This window comes from Pelophylax lessonae, assembly GCF_965119305.1.
Source record: "Pelophylax lessonae genome assembly, chromosome: 4".
Taxonomy (NCBI): domain Eukaryota; kingdom Metazoa; phylum Chordata; class Amphibia; order Anura; family Ranidae; genus Pelophylax; species Pelophylax lessonae.
The window spans coordinates 402121440-402142895 of record NC_138771.1 but is presented as its reverse complement, the minus strand read 5'-3'; the positions used below and the strand labels follow the sequence as shown (position 1 = coordinate 402142895).

The following is a 21456-nucleotide window of genomic DNA, read 5'->3' as shown; positions in this document are numbered from 1 at the left end:
ACCTAAAGAAACTTCACTCCGCACACAAACTCACGCACCCAAATGATATAGCAAATGAATTCGCAGATTACTATCATTCCCTCTACAACCTAAACATGGACCCAAACATCAGTAAACCCTCCAATGCCTCTATATCCCAATTCTTAGATAATTTGAATCTTCCCCATCTCTCTGACTCCCAAATAACCAAACTCAATGAACCGATTACAAAAGAGGAAATTCGTAAAACCATCCTGTCACTCACACAGGGGAAATCACCTGGACCTGACGGGTTTCCAAACGAATACTACCAAATCTTCCACCACATCCTTACACCACATTTAGCAGATTTCTTCAATAAAGCAATAGAAATGGCGTTGTTTCCCAAAGATATGCTCGAAGCCTACATAGTAACGATACCCAAACCCGGAAAAGATGCATCACTACCAAACAATTACCGCCCAATTTCCCTGCTAAACACGGACTTGAAAATCTTTGCAAAAATTCTGGCCAAAAGACTACAGGGAGTGATGCACACTCTGGTCCAAAAAGACCAGATGTGTTTCATACCCAGTAGGCAAACGGCAGATGCTACTAGACGTATAATTAATATAACTGTCACGAAACCATGAACCAGACGTACAACAACAGATAAGTGAAAATAAGAAGGCTTTATTGAAAATCAAGCTGTAAAGCAAAAGTCCAAACGGATGGCGAAACCGAGGCAGAGTCCTTGCGAAGCCAGGGGTCAGGAACCAGGAGGGTGGTCAGACGAAGCCGGGATCAGGAACCAGCAGGGTAGTCAGACGAAGCCAGGATCAGGAACCAGCAGGGTAGTCAGACGAAGCCAGGATCAGGAACCAGCAGGGTAGTCAGACGAAGCCAGGATCAGGAACCAGCAGGGTAGTCAGACGAAGCCAGGATCAGAGACCAGAAGCAGCAGCAGTCTTAGAAGCATGTGAACACAGGAGGACCAAGCAAGGAACTGAAGCCACAGACCTCCTATATATATGAGCTAGGCATCCAGCTCCTCCCAGTGGGAAGGAGGAGCCGCAGGGTGGGAGGCTACAAGAAACCCAGAAACCAAGATGGCCGCCAGCACATGTCAAACGAAGGAGAACAGCAAGAAGGTAAGACCATGACAATAACACATATCGCCAAGGCGAATCGAACGCCTTCTCTGCTCCTGACCTTGGATGCAGAGAAGGCGTTCAACAGAATAAATTGGGAATACATGACCTCAACTTTAATCAAATTTGGCCTAACAGGGAATATTCCATCAGCTATCCTTGCTTTATACTCCCAACCATCTGCAAGAGTATTTAGGTCGGGTACACTTTCCAAATCATTCGCCATTACAAACGGAACTAGACAAGGCTGCCCCCTTTCACCTTCCATTCTTAATCTCTCCATTGAACCCCTAGCGGAAGCTATACGATCAGAAACAACTATTACTGGGTTTATCACGGGTATACTAGAACACAAAATCAACTTATTCGCAGACGACATAATTCTAATGCTCACTAACCCAGAAACATCACTACCGGTAGCTCACAAAATCCTGATCGAATTTGGTAAAATTTCATATTATAAAATAAACCCCTCAAAATCATGCGTACTTGAACTGGAAATAGCGCCTGACACCAAACATCGTCTCCAATTAGAATGCCCCTTCCCATGGACCTCGGACAAGATAACTTATCTAGGAATTCTCATCACCCCATACCCATCCGACCTACTTCTGACTAACCTAAAAACACTTAAACAAAAAATTTCCGAAGACCTTAAAAGATTTGAAAAAGTCGACATATCCTGGGGAGCCAGAATGGCAACAATTAAAATGTGCATCCTTCCCCAAATACTCTATATATTCAGAACACTTCCGATCCAGATTCCCAAAACACAAACTAAAAGCCCTCACGACCATTTTAAGAAATTATATTTGGGCAGGGAAAAAAGCAAGAATAGCATATGATACCCTTACTACACACAAATATATGGGAGGAGCCGGACTACCTAATCTATCGGCCTATTACCGGGCAACACGTCTAGATCAGTTGAAGCACTGGAACATTAAATCTGAATCTCCACTATAGGCCGCCATTGAAGAACACTTAGTTACGACTTATAATCTTAAATGGCTATTAATGAGTGATCTATGGATTCCCTGGAATTGGAACAAATTACCAATAACAATTAAATCCTCCCTTCAAGCTTTGAGAACTATCTCTAAATCCCAACCTAACATACACCTCGAACACTCACACCCCCTCCCACTAGAGATTCTACCATCAAAAATTCACAAACTAGATATAAACCAAGCTAAGACACTGGGCATCCATCACCTAACGCAATTCTATAATAAACAGACTCTCAAGACCAAAGAAGCAGTAACTAAAGAGTTTAGCATACCTGCTAGCACTTCTATATCCCTCTCTAAAATCCTACTATTATTATCCAAACACCCAATCTTAGAAATCCAAACCAACTCCCAAACATGGGACTTCATAACTGCAGATAAGCCAGAAATAAAGGAATATCCCTAATATACTCCATTTTGACCTCCAACACATTAAACCAGAAGTCACAACATATGATTAAATGGGAAAAACCCCTTAACCAAGTGTTCACCATAAAACAATGGCATAGAGCCCCTTTACTTTCAGTGCAGCAAACTCTCTCCAGAAGTTCAGTGAGGATCTCTGAATGATCCAATGTTGACTTAAATGACTAATGATGATAAATAGAATCCACCTGTGTGTAATCAAGTCTCCGTATAAATGCACCTGCACTGTGATAGTCTCAGAGGTCCGTTTAAAGCGCAGAGAGCATCATGAAGAACAAGGAACACACCAGGCAGATCCAAGATACTGTTGTGAAGAAGTTTAAAGCCGGATTTGGATACAAAAAGATTTCCCAAGCTTTAAACATCCCAAGGAGCACTGTGCAAGCGATAATACTGAAAGGGAAGGAGTATCCGACCACTGCAAATCTACGAAGACCTGGCCGTCCATCTAAACTTTCAGTTCATACAAGGAGAAGACTGATCAGAGATGCAGCCAAGAGGCCCATGATCACTCTGGATGAACTGCAGAGATCTACAGCTGAGGTGGGAGACTCTGTCCATAGGACAACAATCAGTCGTATACTGCACAAATCTGGCCTTTATGGAAGAGTGGCAAGAAGAAAGCCATTTCTTAAAGATATCCATAAAAAGTGTCGTTTAAAGTTTGCCACAAGCCACCTGGGAGACACACCAAACATGTGGAAGAAGGTGCTCTGGTCAGATGAAACAAAAATCAAACTTTTTGGCAACAATGCAAAATGTTATGTTTGGCGTAAAAGCAACACAGTTCATCACCCTGAACACACCATCCCCACTGTCAAACATGGTGGTGGCAGCATCATGGTTTGGGCCTGCTTTTCTTCAGCAGGGACAGGGAAGATGGTTAAAATTGATGGGAAGATGGATGGAGCCAAATACAGGACCACTCTGGAAGAAAACCTGATGGAGTCTGCAAAAGACCTGAGACTGGGACGGAGATTTGTCTTCCAACAAGACAATGATCCAAAACATAAAGCAAAATCTACACTGGAATGGTTCAAAAATAAACATATCCAGGTGTTAGAATGGCCAAGTCAAAGTCCAGACCTGAATCCAATCGAGAATCTGTTGAAAGAACTGAAAACTGCTGTTCACAAACGCTCTCCATCCAACCTCACTGAGCTCGAGCTGTTTTGCAAGGAGGAATGGGCAAAAATGTCAGTCTCTCGATGTGCAAAACTAATAGAGACATACCCCATTACAGCTGTAATCGCAGCAAAAGGTGGCGCTACAAAGTATTAACTTAGGGGGGCTGAATAATTTTGCATGCCCAATTGTTCAGTTTTTTATTTGTTAAAAAAGTTTAAAAATATCCAATAAATTTTGTTCCACTTCATGACTGTGTCCCACTTGTTGTTGATTCTTCACAAAAAATTACAGTTTTATATCTTTATGTTTGAAGCCTGAAATGTGGCAAAAGGTAAAAGTTCAAGGGGGCCGAATACTTTCGCAAGGCACTGTGCGTGTATATATATATATATATATATATATATATATATAGTGGGGATCGAAAGTTTGGGCACCCCAGGTAAAAATTTGTATTAATGTGCATAAAGAAGCCAAGGAAAGATGGAAAACTCTCCAAAAGGCATCAAATTACAGATTAGACATTCTTATAATATGTCAACAAAAGTTAGATTTTATTTCCATCATTGACACTTTCAGAATTACAGAAAACAAAAAACTGGCGTCTGCAAACGTTTGGGCACCCTGCAGAATTTATAGCATGCACTGCCCCCTGTGCAAGGCTGAGACCTGCCAGTGTCATGGATTGTTCTCAATCATTGTCTGGGAAGACCAGGTGATGTCAATCTCAAAGGTTTTAAATGCCCACACTCATCTGACCTTGCCCCAACAATCAGCACCATGGGATCTTCTAAGCAGTTGTCTAGAAAACTGAAACTGAAAATAGTTGACGCTCACAAAGCTGGAGAAGGCTATAAGAAGATAGCAACGCATTTTCAGATGTCATTATCCTCTGTTCGGAATGTAATTAAGAGATGGCAGTCATCAGGAACAGTGGAAGTTAAAGCAAGATCTGGAAGACTAAGAAAAATATCAGACAGAACAGCTCGCAGGATTGTGAGAAAAACAATTCAAAACCCATGTTTGACTGCCCGATCCCTCCAGAAAGATCGGGCAGACACTGGAGTTGTGGTACACTATTCCACTATAGAGACATACTTGTACAAATATGGTCTTCATGGAAGAGTCATCAGAAGAAAACCTCTTCTACGTCCTTACCACAAAAATCAGCGTTTGAACTTTGCAAATGAACATATAGACAAGCCTGATGCCTTTTGGAAACAAGTTCTGTGGACCGATGAGGTTAAAATTGAACTTGAATGAGCAAAGGTACATTTGGAGAAGAAGGACCACAGAATTTAATGAAAAGAACCTCTGTCCAACTGTTAAACATGGGGGTGGATCAATCATGCTTTGGGGTTGTATTGCAGCCAGTGGCACAGGGAACATCTCACGAGTAGAAGGAAAAATTGATTCAATAAAATTTCAGCAAATTTTGGATGGTAACTTGATGCCATCTGTGAAAAAGCTGAAGTTAAAGAGAGGATGGCTTCTACAAATGGATAATGATCCTAAACACACCTTGAAATCCACGGGGGATTACATCAAGAGGTGTAAACTGAAGGTTTTGCCATGGCCTTCACAATCTCCTGACCTCAAAATAATTGAAAATCTATGGAAGACTTTTGTAAGGAAGAATGGGCAAAGATACCTCAAACAAGAATTGAAAGACTCTTGGCTGGCTACAAAAGCGTTTACAAGCTGTGATACTTGCCAAAGGGGACAGTACAAGATATTAACTCTGCAGGGTGCCCAAACGTTTACAGACACCATTTTTTTGTTTTCTGTTATTTTGAAAGTGTAAATGATGGAAATAAAATCTAACTTTTGTTGACATATTATAAGAATGTCTAATCTGTAATTTGATGCCTTTTGGAGATTTTTCCATCTCTCCTTGGCTTCTTTATGCACATTAATACAAATTTTTACCTGGGGTGCCCAAACTTTCGATCCCCACATATATATATATATATGTGTGTGTGTGTGTTTCATTTTTTTATATTTGATATTTATAAAGGTATTTTGTGTTTACTTAAACTTACTTAGTTATCATCTTCCCACCCAGCCACTGTGCAGAAACAGCCGGATGAGCCTTTCGTTGTTCTGAGTGGGCGTACAGGAATGTTTCCTTTAGAACAAGTGCCCACAGTGGTCACCAGACACAGCCAAGACAGGATCGGATATGGGCGCTGTGATTGGCCCTCGGTATCATGTGACTGCTGTGTCCAATCAGAGCTTAATCACAGCGCCCAGATTGTAGGCTGTGTTTGCAGGGTCAATGGAGGCTAAGAGGCTTACTAATTCTATGAGCGAAGCCTAGGAAAGACCCCCCTCTAGATGTTCCTCCTCTTGCCCCATTTTGCTTTTGAACATGGATGCAAAATTGATATCCAAGATCCTAGCCAACTGGTTAAATATGGTTATAACAGCACTGATTCATCCAGATCCGACGGGGTTCATGCTGGAACATGGTACAGGCATCAACATCTGATGGCTCTACACCCACATTGTCATGGCTGACTCCAATAAAGCAAGAGTGGTGGCCTCTCAACACCGACAAGGCCTTTGACTCTGTCGAGTGGGTCTATTTATGGGCAGTCCTCTCGAAATTTGGGTTCAAACCCCGGTTTTTGTCCTGATTGCGGCTACTCTATGCCAACCCACGGACAGTAGTTTGTACTAACAGCAACCTCTCTGACTACTTTCCCCTGGGACATAGGACTCGTCTGGGATGCACGCTTTCCCTGGGACTGTTTACCTTGGCCCTGGTATCTCTGGCTATTCTTCTACGGGCAGATCCGGGGGTTAGAGGCATAGTTGTGGGACCAATGGAAGAAAAGCTGTCCCTATATGCAGACGACTCCCTACTCTATCTTGCTGAAGCATCTTAATCTCTTTGCGCGCCGTTGGCCCTTTTTGATCAGTTTAGCCTATACTCTGGTATCTACATCAATTGGGATAAATCAGTGCTGTTCCTGCTACACCCATCAGTGCCCCATATAGATACACAGACAGCCCTAAAATGGGTCAAAGAGTTTACCTACCTGGGATTGAGGGTGAGTCGTACTATTGAGGCCTACCTGGATAAAAATGTGTATCCCCTGTTGCCGCAAAATACCTGGAGTTGTGCTGTCTGGCGCAACCTCCCATTACCACCGGTCGGGGGAGTAAGTTTGCTGAAAAATATATACAGTACATCCAGAAAGTATTCACATCACATCTCTTCACTTTTTCCACATTTTGTTATGTTATAGCCTTATTCCAAAATGGATTCAATTTATTATTTTCCTCAAAACTCTAAAAGCAATTCCCCATGACAATGTGAAAGAAGTTTGTTTTTAAATCTTTGCAAGTTTATTGGAAAAAATAATGAAAAAAATCACATAAGTATTCACAGCCATGCCATGACACTCAAAACTGAGCTCAGGTGCATTCTGTTCCCACTGATCATCCTTGAGATGTTTCTAAAACCTCATTGGAGTCCACCTGTGGTAAAATTAGTTGATTGGACATGATTTGATAAGGCGCACACCTGTCTTTATAAGGTCCCACAGTTAGTGCATGTCAGAGCACAAACCAAGTCATGAAGTCCAAGGAACTGTCTGTAGACCCCTGAGACATGATTGTATCGAGGCACAGATCTGGAAAAGAGTACAGAAAAGTTTCTACAGCATTGAAGGTCCCAATGAGCACAGTGGCCTCCATCAACTGTTAATGGAAGAGGTTTGAAACCATCAGAACTCTTCCTTGAGTGGGCGACCTGGCCAAACTAAGCGATCGGGGAAGAAGGGCCTTAGTCAGGGAGGGGACCAAGAACCCTATGGTCACTCTGACAGAGCTCCAGTGTGTCTCTGTGGAGAGAGGAGAACCTTCCAGAAGAACAACCATCTCTGCAGCACTCCACCAATCAGGCCTGTATGGTAGAGTGGCCAGACAGAAGCAGTCCTCAGTAAAAAACATATAACAGCCTGCCTGGAGTTTGCCAAAAGGCACCTGAAGGACTATGAGAAACAAAATTCTCTGGTCTGATGAAACAAAGATTGAACTCTTTGGCCTGAATGGCAAGCGTAATGTCTAGAGGAAACCAGGCACCGCTCAACACCTGGCCAATGCCATCCCTACAGTGAAGTGTAGTGGCAGCATCATGCTGTGGGGATGGTTTTCAGCAGCAGGAACTAGGAGACTAGTCAGGATCAAGCGAAAGATGAATGCAGCAATGTACAGAGACATCCTTGATGAGAACCTGCTCCAAAGCGCTCTGGACCTCAGACTGGGGCGAAGGTTCATATTCCAACAGAGCAACGATCCTAAGCACACAGCCAAGATAACAGCGGAGTGGCTACAGAACAACTCTGTGAATGTCCTTGAGTGGCCCAGCCAGAGCCCAGAATTGAACCCGATTGAACAGCTCTAGAGAGATCTGAAAATGGTTGTGCACCAACGCTCCCCATCCAACCTGATGGCGCTTGAGAGGTCCTGCAAAGAAGAATGGGAGAAACTGCCCAAAAATAGATGTGCCAAGCTTGTAGCATCATACTCAAAAAAACTTGAGACTGTAAATGATGCTAAATGGGCTTCAACAAAGTATTGAGCAAAGGCTGTGAATACTTATGTACGTGTTTTTTTTAAAAGATTTGCAAAGATTTTAAACAACTTCTTTAACATTGTCATTATGGGGTATTGTTTGTACAATTTTGAGGAAAATAATGAATTTTATTCATTTTGGAATAAGGCTGTAACATAACAAAATGTAGAAAAAGTGAAGCGCTGTGAATACTTTCCGGATGCACTGTATCTACCCAACTTTGTATACTTCTTTCAGAATAATCCAAAACATATCCCTAAATCCTTTTTCGCACATATGGCGTGGTGGTATCCTTTGTCTGGGCTGGATGACCTCCTCGGGTGTCCAAAAAAATCCTATATCTCCACTCTCGGGGGGAGGACTGGCACTCCTGAACTTTCAACTTTATTATTGGGCAGCAGTGCTTGTCACTGTAAGGTGGTGGTTCTCCCAGCCCAGGCAGAATCCTGCAGTAGCCCTGGAGGCCACTCTATTGGGCTCCTACGCAGCCCTGAGCAACTTCGCTTTTCGGGGAGCTAAGGCTCATCCCTCTGTAACAGGTGCTATAAAAACCACCATACGAGTATGGCCGCACACTAGAGCAATATAAAAGAAACCATCACTTACCAACCTCTTTATGGGTTAGTGGGAATTCTCCCACATCTTTGGGGATTCCAATCCCTTTAGATCTCATATGCAATTTTTCTGTCGGTACATAGACGATTTATTATTTGTGATTATTGGACTGGGAGAACTTGATTCACTTTTGTCCTTTTAGAATTCCAACACCAACAATTTATCTTTTCACGGGACAGAGCAATTTGTGTGTGACTGCAGCCGATCTCTAACTGCCCCTAAAGCAACCACTGGATACCTGCCCCTATAGTAAAGAGACTGTAATAGAACCTATAACAACATTGGAGTGTTTTAAATGACTTTTGTGGACATTGACAAAGCAATTTCTGTGTGACGGCAGCCAATCTCTAGCTGCCCCTAAAGCAACCACAGGATACCTGGCCCTATAGTAAAGAGACTGTAATATACCCTAAAACGTCAATGTAGCATTTTAAATGACTTTTGTGGACATTGACAAAGCGATTTCTGTGTGACTGCAGCTGATCTCTAACTGCCCCTAAAGCAACCACAGGATACCTGGCCCTATAGTAAAGAGACTGTAATAGACTCTATAACAACATTGGAGCATTTTAAATGACTTTTGTGGACATTGACAAAGCAATTTCTGTGTGACTGCAGCCAATCTCTAGCTGCCCCTAAAGCAACCACAGGATACCTGGCCCTATAGTAAAGAGACTGTAATAGACCCTAAAATTACTTTGGAGCATTTTAAATTACTTTTGTGGACATTGTAAAAGCGATTTCTGTGTGACTGCAGCCGATCCCTAACTGCCCCTAAAGCAACCACAGGATACCTGGCCCTATAGTAAAGAGACTGTAATAGACCCTAAAACATCAATGGAGCATTTTAAATGACTTTTGTGGACATTGACAAAGCGATTTCTGTGTGACTGCAGCCGATCTCTAACTGCCCCTAAAGCAACCACAGGATACCTGGCCCTATAGTAAAGAGACTGTAATAGACTCTATAACAACATTGGAGCGTTTTAAATGACTTTTGTGGACATTGACAAAGCGATTTCTGTGTGACTACAGCCGATCTCTAACTGCCCCTAAAGCAACCACAGGATACCTGGCCCTATAGTAAAGAGACTGTAATAGACCCTAAAACGACATTGCAGCATTTTAAATTACTTTTGTGGACATTGACAAAGCGATTTCTGTGTGACTGCAGCCGATCTCTAACTGCCCCTAAAGCAACCACAGGATACCTCTCCCTAAGCTCAAAAGATACTAGACCTATACCGAAAAATACCAGCCCTGAAAAGGACTTTTGTGGATCTTCACAGCGCTATATGTGTCTAGCAAACTCTCTGTCAGATCACTTCTTGGAAGAGGCCGAAATGCTGAGAGGGCTTCCCTTGCAGCTCGGTGCGGATCACCGCTGGAAGTGGGACAGGAGGTGACGCATCCCAAGGAGCACTGGATGCTTGTGGAGTGCAGGTAAAGGTTCACAAAGGTATCTGGAACAACTTGCAGGGCCTCCAGGGAATCAAGCAATGTGCAGGTAAAAGCCAGGCCGAGGGTCATACACAGGTATCAGTCCAAACAGGTCACCAAGACAAGGGGATTGAGCAGAAGCAAGTCCGTTGAGCAAGCCGGGATCGGTACACTAGAAGTCAGGCAGAGGACAAAAGAGCAAGGATGGTCACACAAGCTGAGGGTCAAACACTGGAGCAGGATCGAAGGGTCAGACGAAGCCGCGGGTCAAAGCCAGGAGAGAGAGCAGACAGGTCAGGAACAAGCTGGGTCAAATGGGAATCCAGGAAGTAGCAATGCTCAGGAAACAGGAAGAGCTGAAGACAATCCAGCAATCTGATGGGCTGAGCAGAGTCCTTTTATAGGCCAGTGAATTAGTCTATGGCCTGAGTCCATTGCAGCCATGGGAAGTACTGGCAAAGTTGCCAGTTGCAGCACAGCCATTTCACTGAAAATGAGTCTATGGCCTGAGTCCATTGCGGCCATTGGAAGTACTGGCAGAGTTGCCAGTTGCAGCATGGCCGTTTCTCTGACAGTGCCCCCCCCCCCCCCAAGGGGCAGCCTCCGGATGCCCAACCGGGCCAATCTTTCCGGGAATCTCCTGTGGAATTCCTGTACCAGCCTGGGGGCATGCAGGTTACTAGCGGGTTCCCAGGAATTGTCTTCAGGGGGGTAACCTTTCCATTTAATAAGATACTGTATGAGCTCACCCCTTCGACAATCCAGAATGGTTTCCACTTCATATTCAGGTTCACCCTCCACTGAAACTGGAGGTGGAGGCAATTCTCCCCTCCCTGGGAAGGGGCTAGAAATTGCAGGCTTAAGCAGGGAAACATGGAATACAGGATGAATCTTGTATGAATTAGGTAAAGTTAGTTCAAAAGCCACAGGGTTTATCATCCTTTTGATTCTAAAAGGCCCAATAAACCTTGGTCCCAACTTTTTAGAAGGGCAAGATAGTCGTAGGTTGTTTGAGGAGAGCCACACCTTATCTGTATCTGTGAGCTCCAGCCATTTCTTGCGGAAACTGACACCCACCGATGATGTGGAGGCCTTTGTCACTACCTTTGAAAGGATTTTGGATTTGAAACCAATGGGCTGGCATTGTTGCACTTTTCTTGCCTGTGACCCGCAAAGGCCTACTTTGACCTGCCAACCGTACACATCAGGGTCTAGGAGTGACTGAGAGGAGAGATCCTGGCCTGCCTGTGCATGACCATGGCCGTCCAGGCTCAGAGGGTGCACCACTGGAGGTACCAACCTGACCAACCACCCAGGTCTCAAATGCATGAACTGGTGCAGCTGGTCAAAAAAAGGCTGCAACCATAAAAGTTAACACCCCCACAAATGGTGGAATGGGTGCTGATGGACTGGTACCCGCGGTGCCTGCCGGATGACCTGCAGCAATGAATAAGTCATGGAGACCCTGCAACCATGGACCAGCTGGTAGAGTTGGTTGAAAGATATACTGTGGCGGAGGACCTTCTCGGGTCTGCCAAGCGTCTGGAACCCACACCAAGGGCAGCCAGGCAAATCGCAGCACCTAAGGGGGAAGCCGTGCCAGACTCTGGATCCCGCATCCCGGCCTCAATTGCTTCAAGCCCTCGGAGGTCGGTCCTTGTCACAAGAATGGGGGACATACAGTGTTGGCGATGCCGGTCCTGGGGACATACCCGGGCACAATGCCAACTTCAGGAGGAGCCCATGGAGTGCAGAGCTGGCAGGAGAAGCTCTATGTCCAAAGAGCATGTGCCACCCAGGTCAGTTTGAATGTACTCCGCAGCATGGTGACACTGGTACATTCCAGGGTGATCAGAAGACTCAGCCTGGTAGGTAAGACTCTACGGGTGGAATGTTTCCATGGAGACGCCATGGAGTATCCCCTGGTCCCAGTGTCCATTGCTTATGGTCATACCTCTAAATCCTACCAAAATGTGATGCGCCAGAAATATAATAAAAAAGTGATGACTTTAAATACAATAAATCATATCCAGTTCATAAGGCACATAGCAATGTGTGTGCTTCCAATAAAGTGATATGAAGAGTGTCCCCGTATCCAATTGAAGAAAATCCAGTGATGAAAACAAGTTGTAAACACCAATTAGTGAATCCCTCCACCAGGTGAATTAGCCTCTCACCTTCCTAAAGGACCCAAACGGGCCAGCAATCACATGTATCATGGATCAGACTTCCAGGAAAGAGCCACACTGTATTGCACCTCGAGGGATCCCGGGACATATAAAAAACAGATGAAGAAATCTAGTGCTCTCTGCTTACTAATAAGGGTGTGCTTTATTAGAGAAAGGCAGATCAACTCACATTTGTTGGGCACTCAGCCGTGCCTGCTGTATAAGCGATGTCAGCAATCTGTTACCAGAGAGAGACTCTGCGTCGGCCACGCACGCTCCGTCCCCCTATACGCGTTACGTCGAGCGTAATGCTCCTTTGACTTCCTCGGTAGGGTACCTCTGTGACCCAAGAGTTTGGGTTGGTGAAAAGCTTGATACATGATATTATAGTGGGGCGGGACTGTCCGCTGTTTCTTGAACTTTGGAACCAGGTACAGAATAGACTTCCAGGACAGCCAAGAGAACTGGGGACACTGGGCCTTTTGGGGCCAAACCTTGATGGGTCTGGTCCAGAACCACCCACAACACATGCCCCTAATGTTGAGATACCTGTCCTTGATAGTGACATTTCAGAAAATCAAAGAGAAAATATATAATCAAACGCCTTGGATGTCAAAATTGGATAAACGAAAAAAAACTATAATGAATGGTAAGGGATAGAAGAAAATGCTGCTGGTCAAACTGTAGATGTGCTACACGTGTATAAGGCCAAAGAAAAAACTAGCGCAAATTCTTATGTAACCCAAACTTGGCTAGGATGAACTAATAATATCTTTGTAGCAATTGTATGAAAATTCAAAGTGTCAGTGCGAAGTTGTAGATATCACATCCACAATCATAAATAGTGCTATTGTAAAAAAAATATATATATGTAAACATATACTGTACCAGCTGTCTTATACAGCTGAGTAAAGTGCAAAAATTGTGTATTATAAAATTAGCCTGTACACTGGAAATTATGTGCAAAGGGCAAATAACTGAGACAGGAAAAATTATGTGTTTGTGTGTGTGTGTGTGTGTGTGTGTGTGTGTGTGTGTGTAAGTAGAGGACTGTTAATAAAGAAATAGGTATGGTTGCCTGACACAGCTGTATAAAGTTCAAAAAATATTGTGTTGTGAGAATGACCTGCACACTGGAAATTATAGTTGAAAAAAAAAAATGTATATATTATATGAAAACTGCCCACTGTCTGATAGTATTTAAAATGCAGTCCAACTATTTAGATAACTATGCAAAAAATGTGGAAATGTTAATATGACCTTGATATAAAATGTATCCTGAATATTATGGCAAGTAGAAAATTTGAACAAACATCATCCCAAAGACACAACACCTGAGATAAAGTTCACCAGCTGGTGTTCTGGTGAGTCCATTTAGGGGAAAAGGTTCTGCACGGATGGTGGGATCCCCACGCGTGGACACTGAAAGCACATTATTGTTTATATTGGCACTGCTGCTGTACTTTTTGCACTTTCTTCACCTGGGAGGAATTATTATGCATCATATGGTCTGATTTTTGGACTTATTGTTTGATGATTCTTTAGGTGTTGTGTCTTTGGGATGATGTTTGTTCAAATTTTCTACTTGCCATAATATCCAGGATACATTTTATATCAAGGTCATATTAACATTAGCACTTTATATGTATTTTTATGCTCCTTAATATAGCATATCTCTTGTTTTCTCATTTTCTTTTTCCACATTTTTTTGCACTTTAGTTATCTGAATAGTGGGACTGCACTTTAACCACTTCAATACAGGGCACTTTCACCCCCCTTTCTGCCCAGGCCAATTTTCAGCTTTTAGCGCTGTTGCATTTTGAATGACAATTGCACGGTCATGCAACACTGTACCTACACCAAATTTATGTCTTTTTCCCTCCACAAATAGAGCTTTCTTTTGGAGGTATTTGATCACTGCAAGGTTTTTTCTTTTTTTGCTAAACAAATAAAAAAAAGACCGAAAAGTTTGAAAAAAAAAAAAAGTTTTTTGTTTATGTTATACAATTTTGTAAATAAATACGTTTTTTCCTGCACTGATGAGCACTGATGAGGCTGCACTGACAGGCACTGATGGAGTGGCACAGATAGGCGGCACTGATGGGCACTGATATGTGGCACTGATAGGTAGGACTGATAGGTGGCACTGCCGGGCACTGATAGGTGGCACTGATGGGCACTGATAGGCGGCAATAATGGGCACTGATAGGCAGCACTGGTGGGCACTGATGGGCACTGATAGGCGGCATTGATCGGCACTGACGGGCGGCACTGGTGGGCAATAATGGGCACTGGTGGGCGGCACTGATAGATGGCAATGATGGGTACTGGTGGGCAGCACTGATGGGGAGGACACTGGCGGCAGCACTGATGGGGAGGGCCCTGATTGCCATCCCTGGTGGCCGTACTGGGCATCCCTGGGGTCATGGGTGGGCATCCCTGGGGTCATGGGTGAGCATCCCTGGTGGTTCTAGTGGCACCCCCCCCTCCCCCCGAGGGTATGCACTGGTAATCAATGATCTGTCAGTACCGAGATCAGAGATGCGGTGTGTCAGTGTGACACGCCGCATCACTGATCGCCGCTCCGCGCGCCCCACGGGGGAGCGCAGAGCGCATTATTCTGCCGCCGTCATATGGTGAGTGAGTCCTCGCCGCACAAAACATGGTAGAACATATTTCCCAAATGCGAGAGAGGGTGGCTGGAGTGATGCTGTTAGCGAGGGAGCATCTCCAGAAGGCTCAGGATGCCCAGAGGAGGGTGTACAACTGTTTAGTTAAAGTCAGGCCATTTAAAGGAGACTGGGTGACTGTTCTGATCCCCACAGTAGAAAGCACATTTTTGGCCAAGTGGCAGGGTCCATTTAGGGTGGTGGAAAAAGTGGGGGATGTAAACCGCAAGCTACACCAGCCAGGGAAAAGAAAGCCATACCAAATTTATCATGTAAACATGTTAAAATCCTGGAAAGACTGAAAACAGGTATCTGTGGCAGTAGGTGTCAATTCAGGGGAGCCTACAGGAGTTGACCTGGTGCAGGTTGCCCAACAAGCGAAAGTTTTTGCTGAAAATATTCCTCTATTTTTTCAGGATTGCCTGGTCTCACCTACAGTATTGAGCATGACATTGTAACCGAGCCCAATGTAAAAATCAGTTTAAAGCCATATCGCATCCCGGAAGCACATAGAAAGGTAGTGTCAGAGGAAGTGAAAAGAATGCTTGAACTTGATGTCACAGAGTTAGTGGTCGAGTCCAATCCTTTTGGTACCCGAAACCCAATGGCACCCTGCATTTTTGCAATGACTTTAGAAAACTTAATGAAGTTTCCATATTTGATGCCTTTCTGATGCCCCGGGTACACGGGTTTAATTGAGAGGTTGGGTCCTGCCCGGTACATTACCACATTGTACCCCACAAAAGGGTACTGGCAGATTGCCCTCACCAAGGAAGCCAGGGAGAAAACTGCTTTTTTCACTCCAGAAAGCCACTTCCAGTATAAAAGGATGCTATTTGGCTTAGACTCTGCTCCGGCCACATTCCAAAGGTCAATGGACAAAACATTACCCCCATCAACAATACACTTCAGTCTACCTGGATGATATAGTCATTTTCAGTGCCGACTGGGAGTCCCATCTTCCCTGGGTTCAGGCAAGCATAGACTCTTTGAAGAAAGCAGGGTTCACAATGAATCCTAAGAAGTGTGCGGTTGAGATGGAGGTGGTCAAGTATCTAGGGTACATTGTGGGTAGAGAACTGGTGAAGCCTCAAATGAGTAAGGTGGAAGCTATACAGAACTGGCCCTAACCAAAAAGCTGGTCAGAGCATTTTTGGGCATAGTTGGTGACTACCGGGGGTTTGTCCCCAACTTTGCCACCATTGCTGCACCATTGACTGACTTAACAAAAGGCAGGAAATTAGTGATGATAAAGTGGAATGCAGATGCCGAAGAAGCTTTTCAGGCGCTTAAGACGCCATTGTGCCAGCATCCGGTGTTCGTAGCACCAGATTTTTCAAAAGAGATTGTGGTGCAGATAGGTGCTTCAATCAAAGGATTAGGAGGGGTCTTGTCTCGTGGTCAATGGGGAAGAGCCCCCCCATTGTTTTTCTCAGTAGGAAACTGATGACAGCAGAGTAAAACACAGTGGGAGTGGAGTGGGAGTGCCTCACCAACAAATGGGCTCTGGACTCCAGACTCCGTCTTGTGTCAGACCATGTCCCATTGACCTGGATGAGACAAAACAAGCAGAACAATGCCAGGGTGCCAAGATGATTCCTTTCTCTCCAGGAGTTCAATTTTCAGTTCAATGCTGATGTCCTCTCCCAAGTGTGCTGTATGGTGTCAAATGGTGCCCCCAGCACCACTGCATTGAGGCAGAGTGGGGGGGGATATGTACAGGACAGTAGTACAGAAGAGAGGACTGACTCACAGTACTCTCGGCATTAGTAGTGGCATATTTGGGACCCAGTATTTAGGAGGATCTGAAGTGACATTCGGGTGGGAAAAGGTCTCCACTCCTGACTACAGGGACTCCAGTCCCCAAAGGGTTAAGAACCTCTAGGAAGCAGCACTTAAAAAAGGAAGCAGTATTAGGAGCAGGAGTTGGAGAGAGACACCTGTTTGGAGTGCTGCATGTTTGTTGGAAGCTGCCAGATAGCCAGACTGGGACTGTGCTAACCCTGGGGTAAAATCCCACCCATCTATGAACTGTGTGTTTTCCTTATAGTTTGTTTATGCTGTTTTGTGCTGAAGACAAGCAGACTTTTTGTGTTGCATTTTTGTTTTGTTTCTGGAAGCGTTTCTTTTGTGTTGGCCTAAAGAAATATAAAGACTTTGTTTAACCACTTCACGCCCATGCTAAAGCCGAAAGACGGCTACAGCGTGTCCCTAAAATCACAGCAGGATGTACCTAGACATCCTCCCGTTCTCGCCCACCCCCTGAGGCTTGCAGACGGCGCACGCTGTGATCGCCGAGTCCTTAGGATCCTGATCCCAGCCCTTTACCATGTGATCAGCTGTCAGCCAATGACAGCTGATCACGTGATAAAAAACAGAAGCCAGTCATCTGCTTTTTTTTTTCCCTCACACTGACAGCGTGAGGGGAAAAGAATAAAGCTGATCACCAGCTTCTGTAAGAGGGACATCGGTCCCACACTGTCCCCACTAGTGCTGCTAACCAGTGCCCGTCAGTGCCAACTACCAGTGCCACCTACCAGTGCCCATCAGTACTGCTAATCAGTGCCCACCAGTGCCACCTATTAGTGCCGCCTATCAGTGCCACCTCGCAGTGCCCTTCAGTGTCGCCTATTAGTGCCACCTATCAGTGCCCATTAGTTCCACCTATCAGTGTAGCCTCATCAGTGCCTCCTGATCAGTGCCTCCTTATCACAGCTCATCACTGCTGCCTTGACAGTGCCCATGAGTGCCGCCTTATCAGTGCAACCTATCAGTGCCCATCACTGCAGCCTCTTCAGCGCACATCAATGAAGGAGAAAAATTACCTGTTTGGAAGATTTTATAACATTTTCTGTCTTTTTTTGTTTGTTTAGCAAAAAAATAAAAAACCCAGTGGTGATTAAATACCACCAAAAGAAAGCTCTATTTGGGTATAGTGCAGCATGATCGTGCAATGGTCATTCAAAGTGTGAGAGCGCTAAAAGTTGAAAATTGGCTTGGGCAGGAAAGGGATATATGTGCCCAATAAGCAAGTGGCTAAAGTTGAACGGCTTTGCACTTGGGCCCGTGGCGCTATAACCCCCAAACTTGACAACAGTTATAATTATAGAGTTATTGTCAATTTAACCAATGCATGCTGATGCTGCTAAATTTGTCCTGGGTATTTAATTACCTTTTGGTTAGGAAAGGGGTTAAACATGAGAATGAGTAGATATGCATAGTACAAGATTCATTTTTATATAGCTGGAAAATCATAAATAAACCATAATTGTATTAAAAATTGTAATTTTCAATTTTTGCGAACATAAATGTACATTATTGCTTGCCATACCTGAATCCCAGAAAGCCTGCACAACATATTGCATAGGAACAGCATGACCAAGTTAATCAAGCAAGAGAATTGTGGCAACAGAACTTCATCATAAAAGATATAGCAAATAGCACTGGTAAAAATGAAAATATATACGTTTCTCATACAGAAGCTTGCTTTAAGCGCTCTCAGGTATTCTCCATTATACCTACGAAAATAAAAGATACGTATATATTATTTCTACAAATTAAATTTACAAACATGCAAACACTCAAAGGTTTCTATCAATTTTAAGGTAGTTGTAGTAAAAACAAATTAAAACATATTTTGTTAACTTGCAATGGCCTCTGTACACATGCATTTTCCAATACAGACAATTTCTTTAGTGCCCATTTTGCTATAGTGCTTGATGTACTGTATGAGACTAAGCTTTCTAATCTAGCAAGTTTTTTTATGTATATAGTATCATTGCTGACCCCTGATCATGCCTGAACTCTGCATTGATTTTAAATGATCAGTGAACTCTTCTCCTATTTACCCTTAGTGCAGAAAAAACACTGACAGCTGTAAGGCAGAATCAGCAATTAAAGGGATTTTATTTTTGAAAAACCTTTTTTTAAAAAGGCAAGAGGCTAAGTACTTTTACTGCTCAACAAAGATAACCTTCCCAGTTTACCAACAATCAGCCCTTTCAGTAATGCTTAAATTATATGTCAAGTTAAAAGTTTTTTTTTTTTCTATGTTCAGATAAAATAGGGAATGTTGTTGTGTTTTTTTTTATTTCTACTAGAATTACCCCTCACTTTTTATTCTGCTAGCCAGGGGCACCCACTAGCATCAGGCACCCAGGGCACATGCCCCATATCTCCTGTGGGGTGTCTCCAATGCCACGATCCCCAGCAGCTGCTGCTGTAGCCAACATCTCTCCCTGCCAGATGCAGCTGCCTGTCTTCAAAGTCAAGAGAAGATTCCCCTGGGTTCCTCCTCGGTTCTGACCGATCACACGACACACAAGGAGGAGCCTGGGAGGAAGAAAATCTCTCAAGCTGTGCTGTATTTGAGGTCTGTAAATTCAGTAAAGATTGTACTGGGGGACAGCCTGACCTGGGGGGAGGGGGGAACAATTAAGATTTGTTGCTGGGGTGAGAAGATCGGTGCTTGAAGGGGGGTTCTAGGAGGGGGGATTTGTGCTAAGAGATGGGATTTAGGGGGAAGGAATAATTTGTGCTGGGGAGGTGGAATTTGAGGGTGGGGGGGATTGGTGCTAGGAGGGTGATGAGGAGAATTGTACTAAAAGGAAGGATTTGAGGGTGGGAGGAATGATTTGTGCTGGGGAGGTGGAATTTGGGGGGGGGGGGGGGAGGATTTGTGCTGGTAGAGTGAAATTGAAAAGGGGGGGTGGATTTTTATGGGAGGGTTTGGAGGAGAGGGAAAGATTTGTGTTGGAGAGTGAGATTTGGGGTGTCAAGCATCTGTGCTAGTGAGCCCTACCTAGTGGATTTCCAAGTTGGGGTTCCCCAGGTTGCACCAGCCTGCTTCTTCTCCAGCGCCCCTGATGGTGGGGATGGCCTTGCAGCAAGCTGGAACCCAGTCACGGCCTCCAGGTGTGCCCAGCTGAGGATGCGTAGACCACTCATGTGTGCAGAGTACAAACCACAGGAGACAATAGGAAATGCAGCAGACATGCCGAGGTCAGGACAGGAAGCAGACTTGTTGCATAGATGATAGAAGAACCCATCAGTACATGGGTAGTCAGACACAGAATACACAAGTAGTAGCAAATAGGAGCTCAGAGAACTGTGAAATTGCTCAGGCAAGGCGGACTGCACTGAGCATGTCTATAGATAGGAAGCAAACTGGGAGTGACCCAGGAAGTAATAGAAGGGTATATAAATCCATAGTAGAGCAGGCAACATCTACAGAGAAGCCAGCACACATGTGAATGAACCACAGATCTAGCATAACCACTTCAGCAAGGAGGTAAGTAATGCAGAAACAAATCTGCAGGCTAGACTGTGACATGTGGGGGGGATTAGTGTTGGGAGGGGGGATGGATTTAGAGATCAGAGGATTTGTGATGGGGAGGGGTTGTGTGTATGTGTGTGTGTGTGGGGGGGGGGGGTTAAGGAAGGAGTTGATTAATGCTAGGAGTTGGATTGGTGTAAAGAGGATTTTTCCTGGGAAGATGGGATTTGAAAAGGAGGAGGATTTGTGCTAGGAGAGTGAAGTTCATGGAGGGGGAGAAGGAGGAATTGAGGGGGGAGAGTTGGGGGTAGAGGATGTGTCCTAAGAGTGAAAATCTAGAGGGAATATTATGTGTGCTGAGAGGTGAGATTTTGGAAGGTTGATGATTAATTCCTGGAGAAAGGGATTGGGGGGAGACGATTTATGTTGGGAGAGAGGATTTGGGGGAAGACGATTAGAGATTAGTGTTTGGGGAATTCAAAGGAGGAGAGGTTTTGTACTGGGGGGGATTTGGGGGAGGAGAGGATTTGTGTTCTGAGGAGAGAATGTGTGCTGGGCAGTGGGTGGGAGAGTATTAGTGCTAAGAGAAGGAATTTGGGGGAATATTATTTTTGCTGGAAGGTGAGACTTGAGCAGGGAGAGGATTTGTGCTGGGTAGGTGGAATTTGGTGTGGGGGTTAGGATAGCAGCGAAAATTTGGAGGAAATTGGGCTGGGAGGTGGGATGGGATTTTTTTGGGGGGAGGAGGAATAGTACTGGGGAAATTTGGGGTAGGAGAGTTTTTGTTCTGGGGGGATTTGGGGGAGGAGATGATTAGTGTTTGGGGAATTCAGGGGAGGAGAGGTTTTGTATTGAGGGGATTTGGGGGAGGAGAGGACATATGCTCTGAGGAGAGAATTTGTGCTAGACAGTGGGTGGGAGATGATTTGTGCTAGGAGAGGGAATTTGGGGGGAATATTATTTTTGCTGGAAGGTGAGATTTGGGCAGGGAGAGGATTTGTGCTGGGTAGGTAGAATTTGGGGTGAGGGTTGGC

General features: G+C 44.5%; 1 protein-coding gene across 1 annotated transcript in view; it reads right to left on the bottom strand.

The window, feature by feature from the left end:
* Positions 1 to 21456, bottom strand: part of STING1 (stimulator of interferon response cGAMP interactor 1) — a gene marked incomplete at its 5' end in the record, with an annotated part of 206211 nt that overhangs the window by 183620 nt on the left and 1135 nt on the right. Inside the window, one exon of the mRNA XM_082255918.1 lies at positions 18479 to 18665. Coding sequence (XP_082112044.1) covers positions 18479 to 18665 — 187 coding nt within the window. The remainder of the gene's footprint in view (positions 1 to 18478; positions 18666 to 21456) is intronic.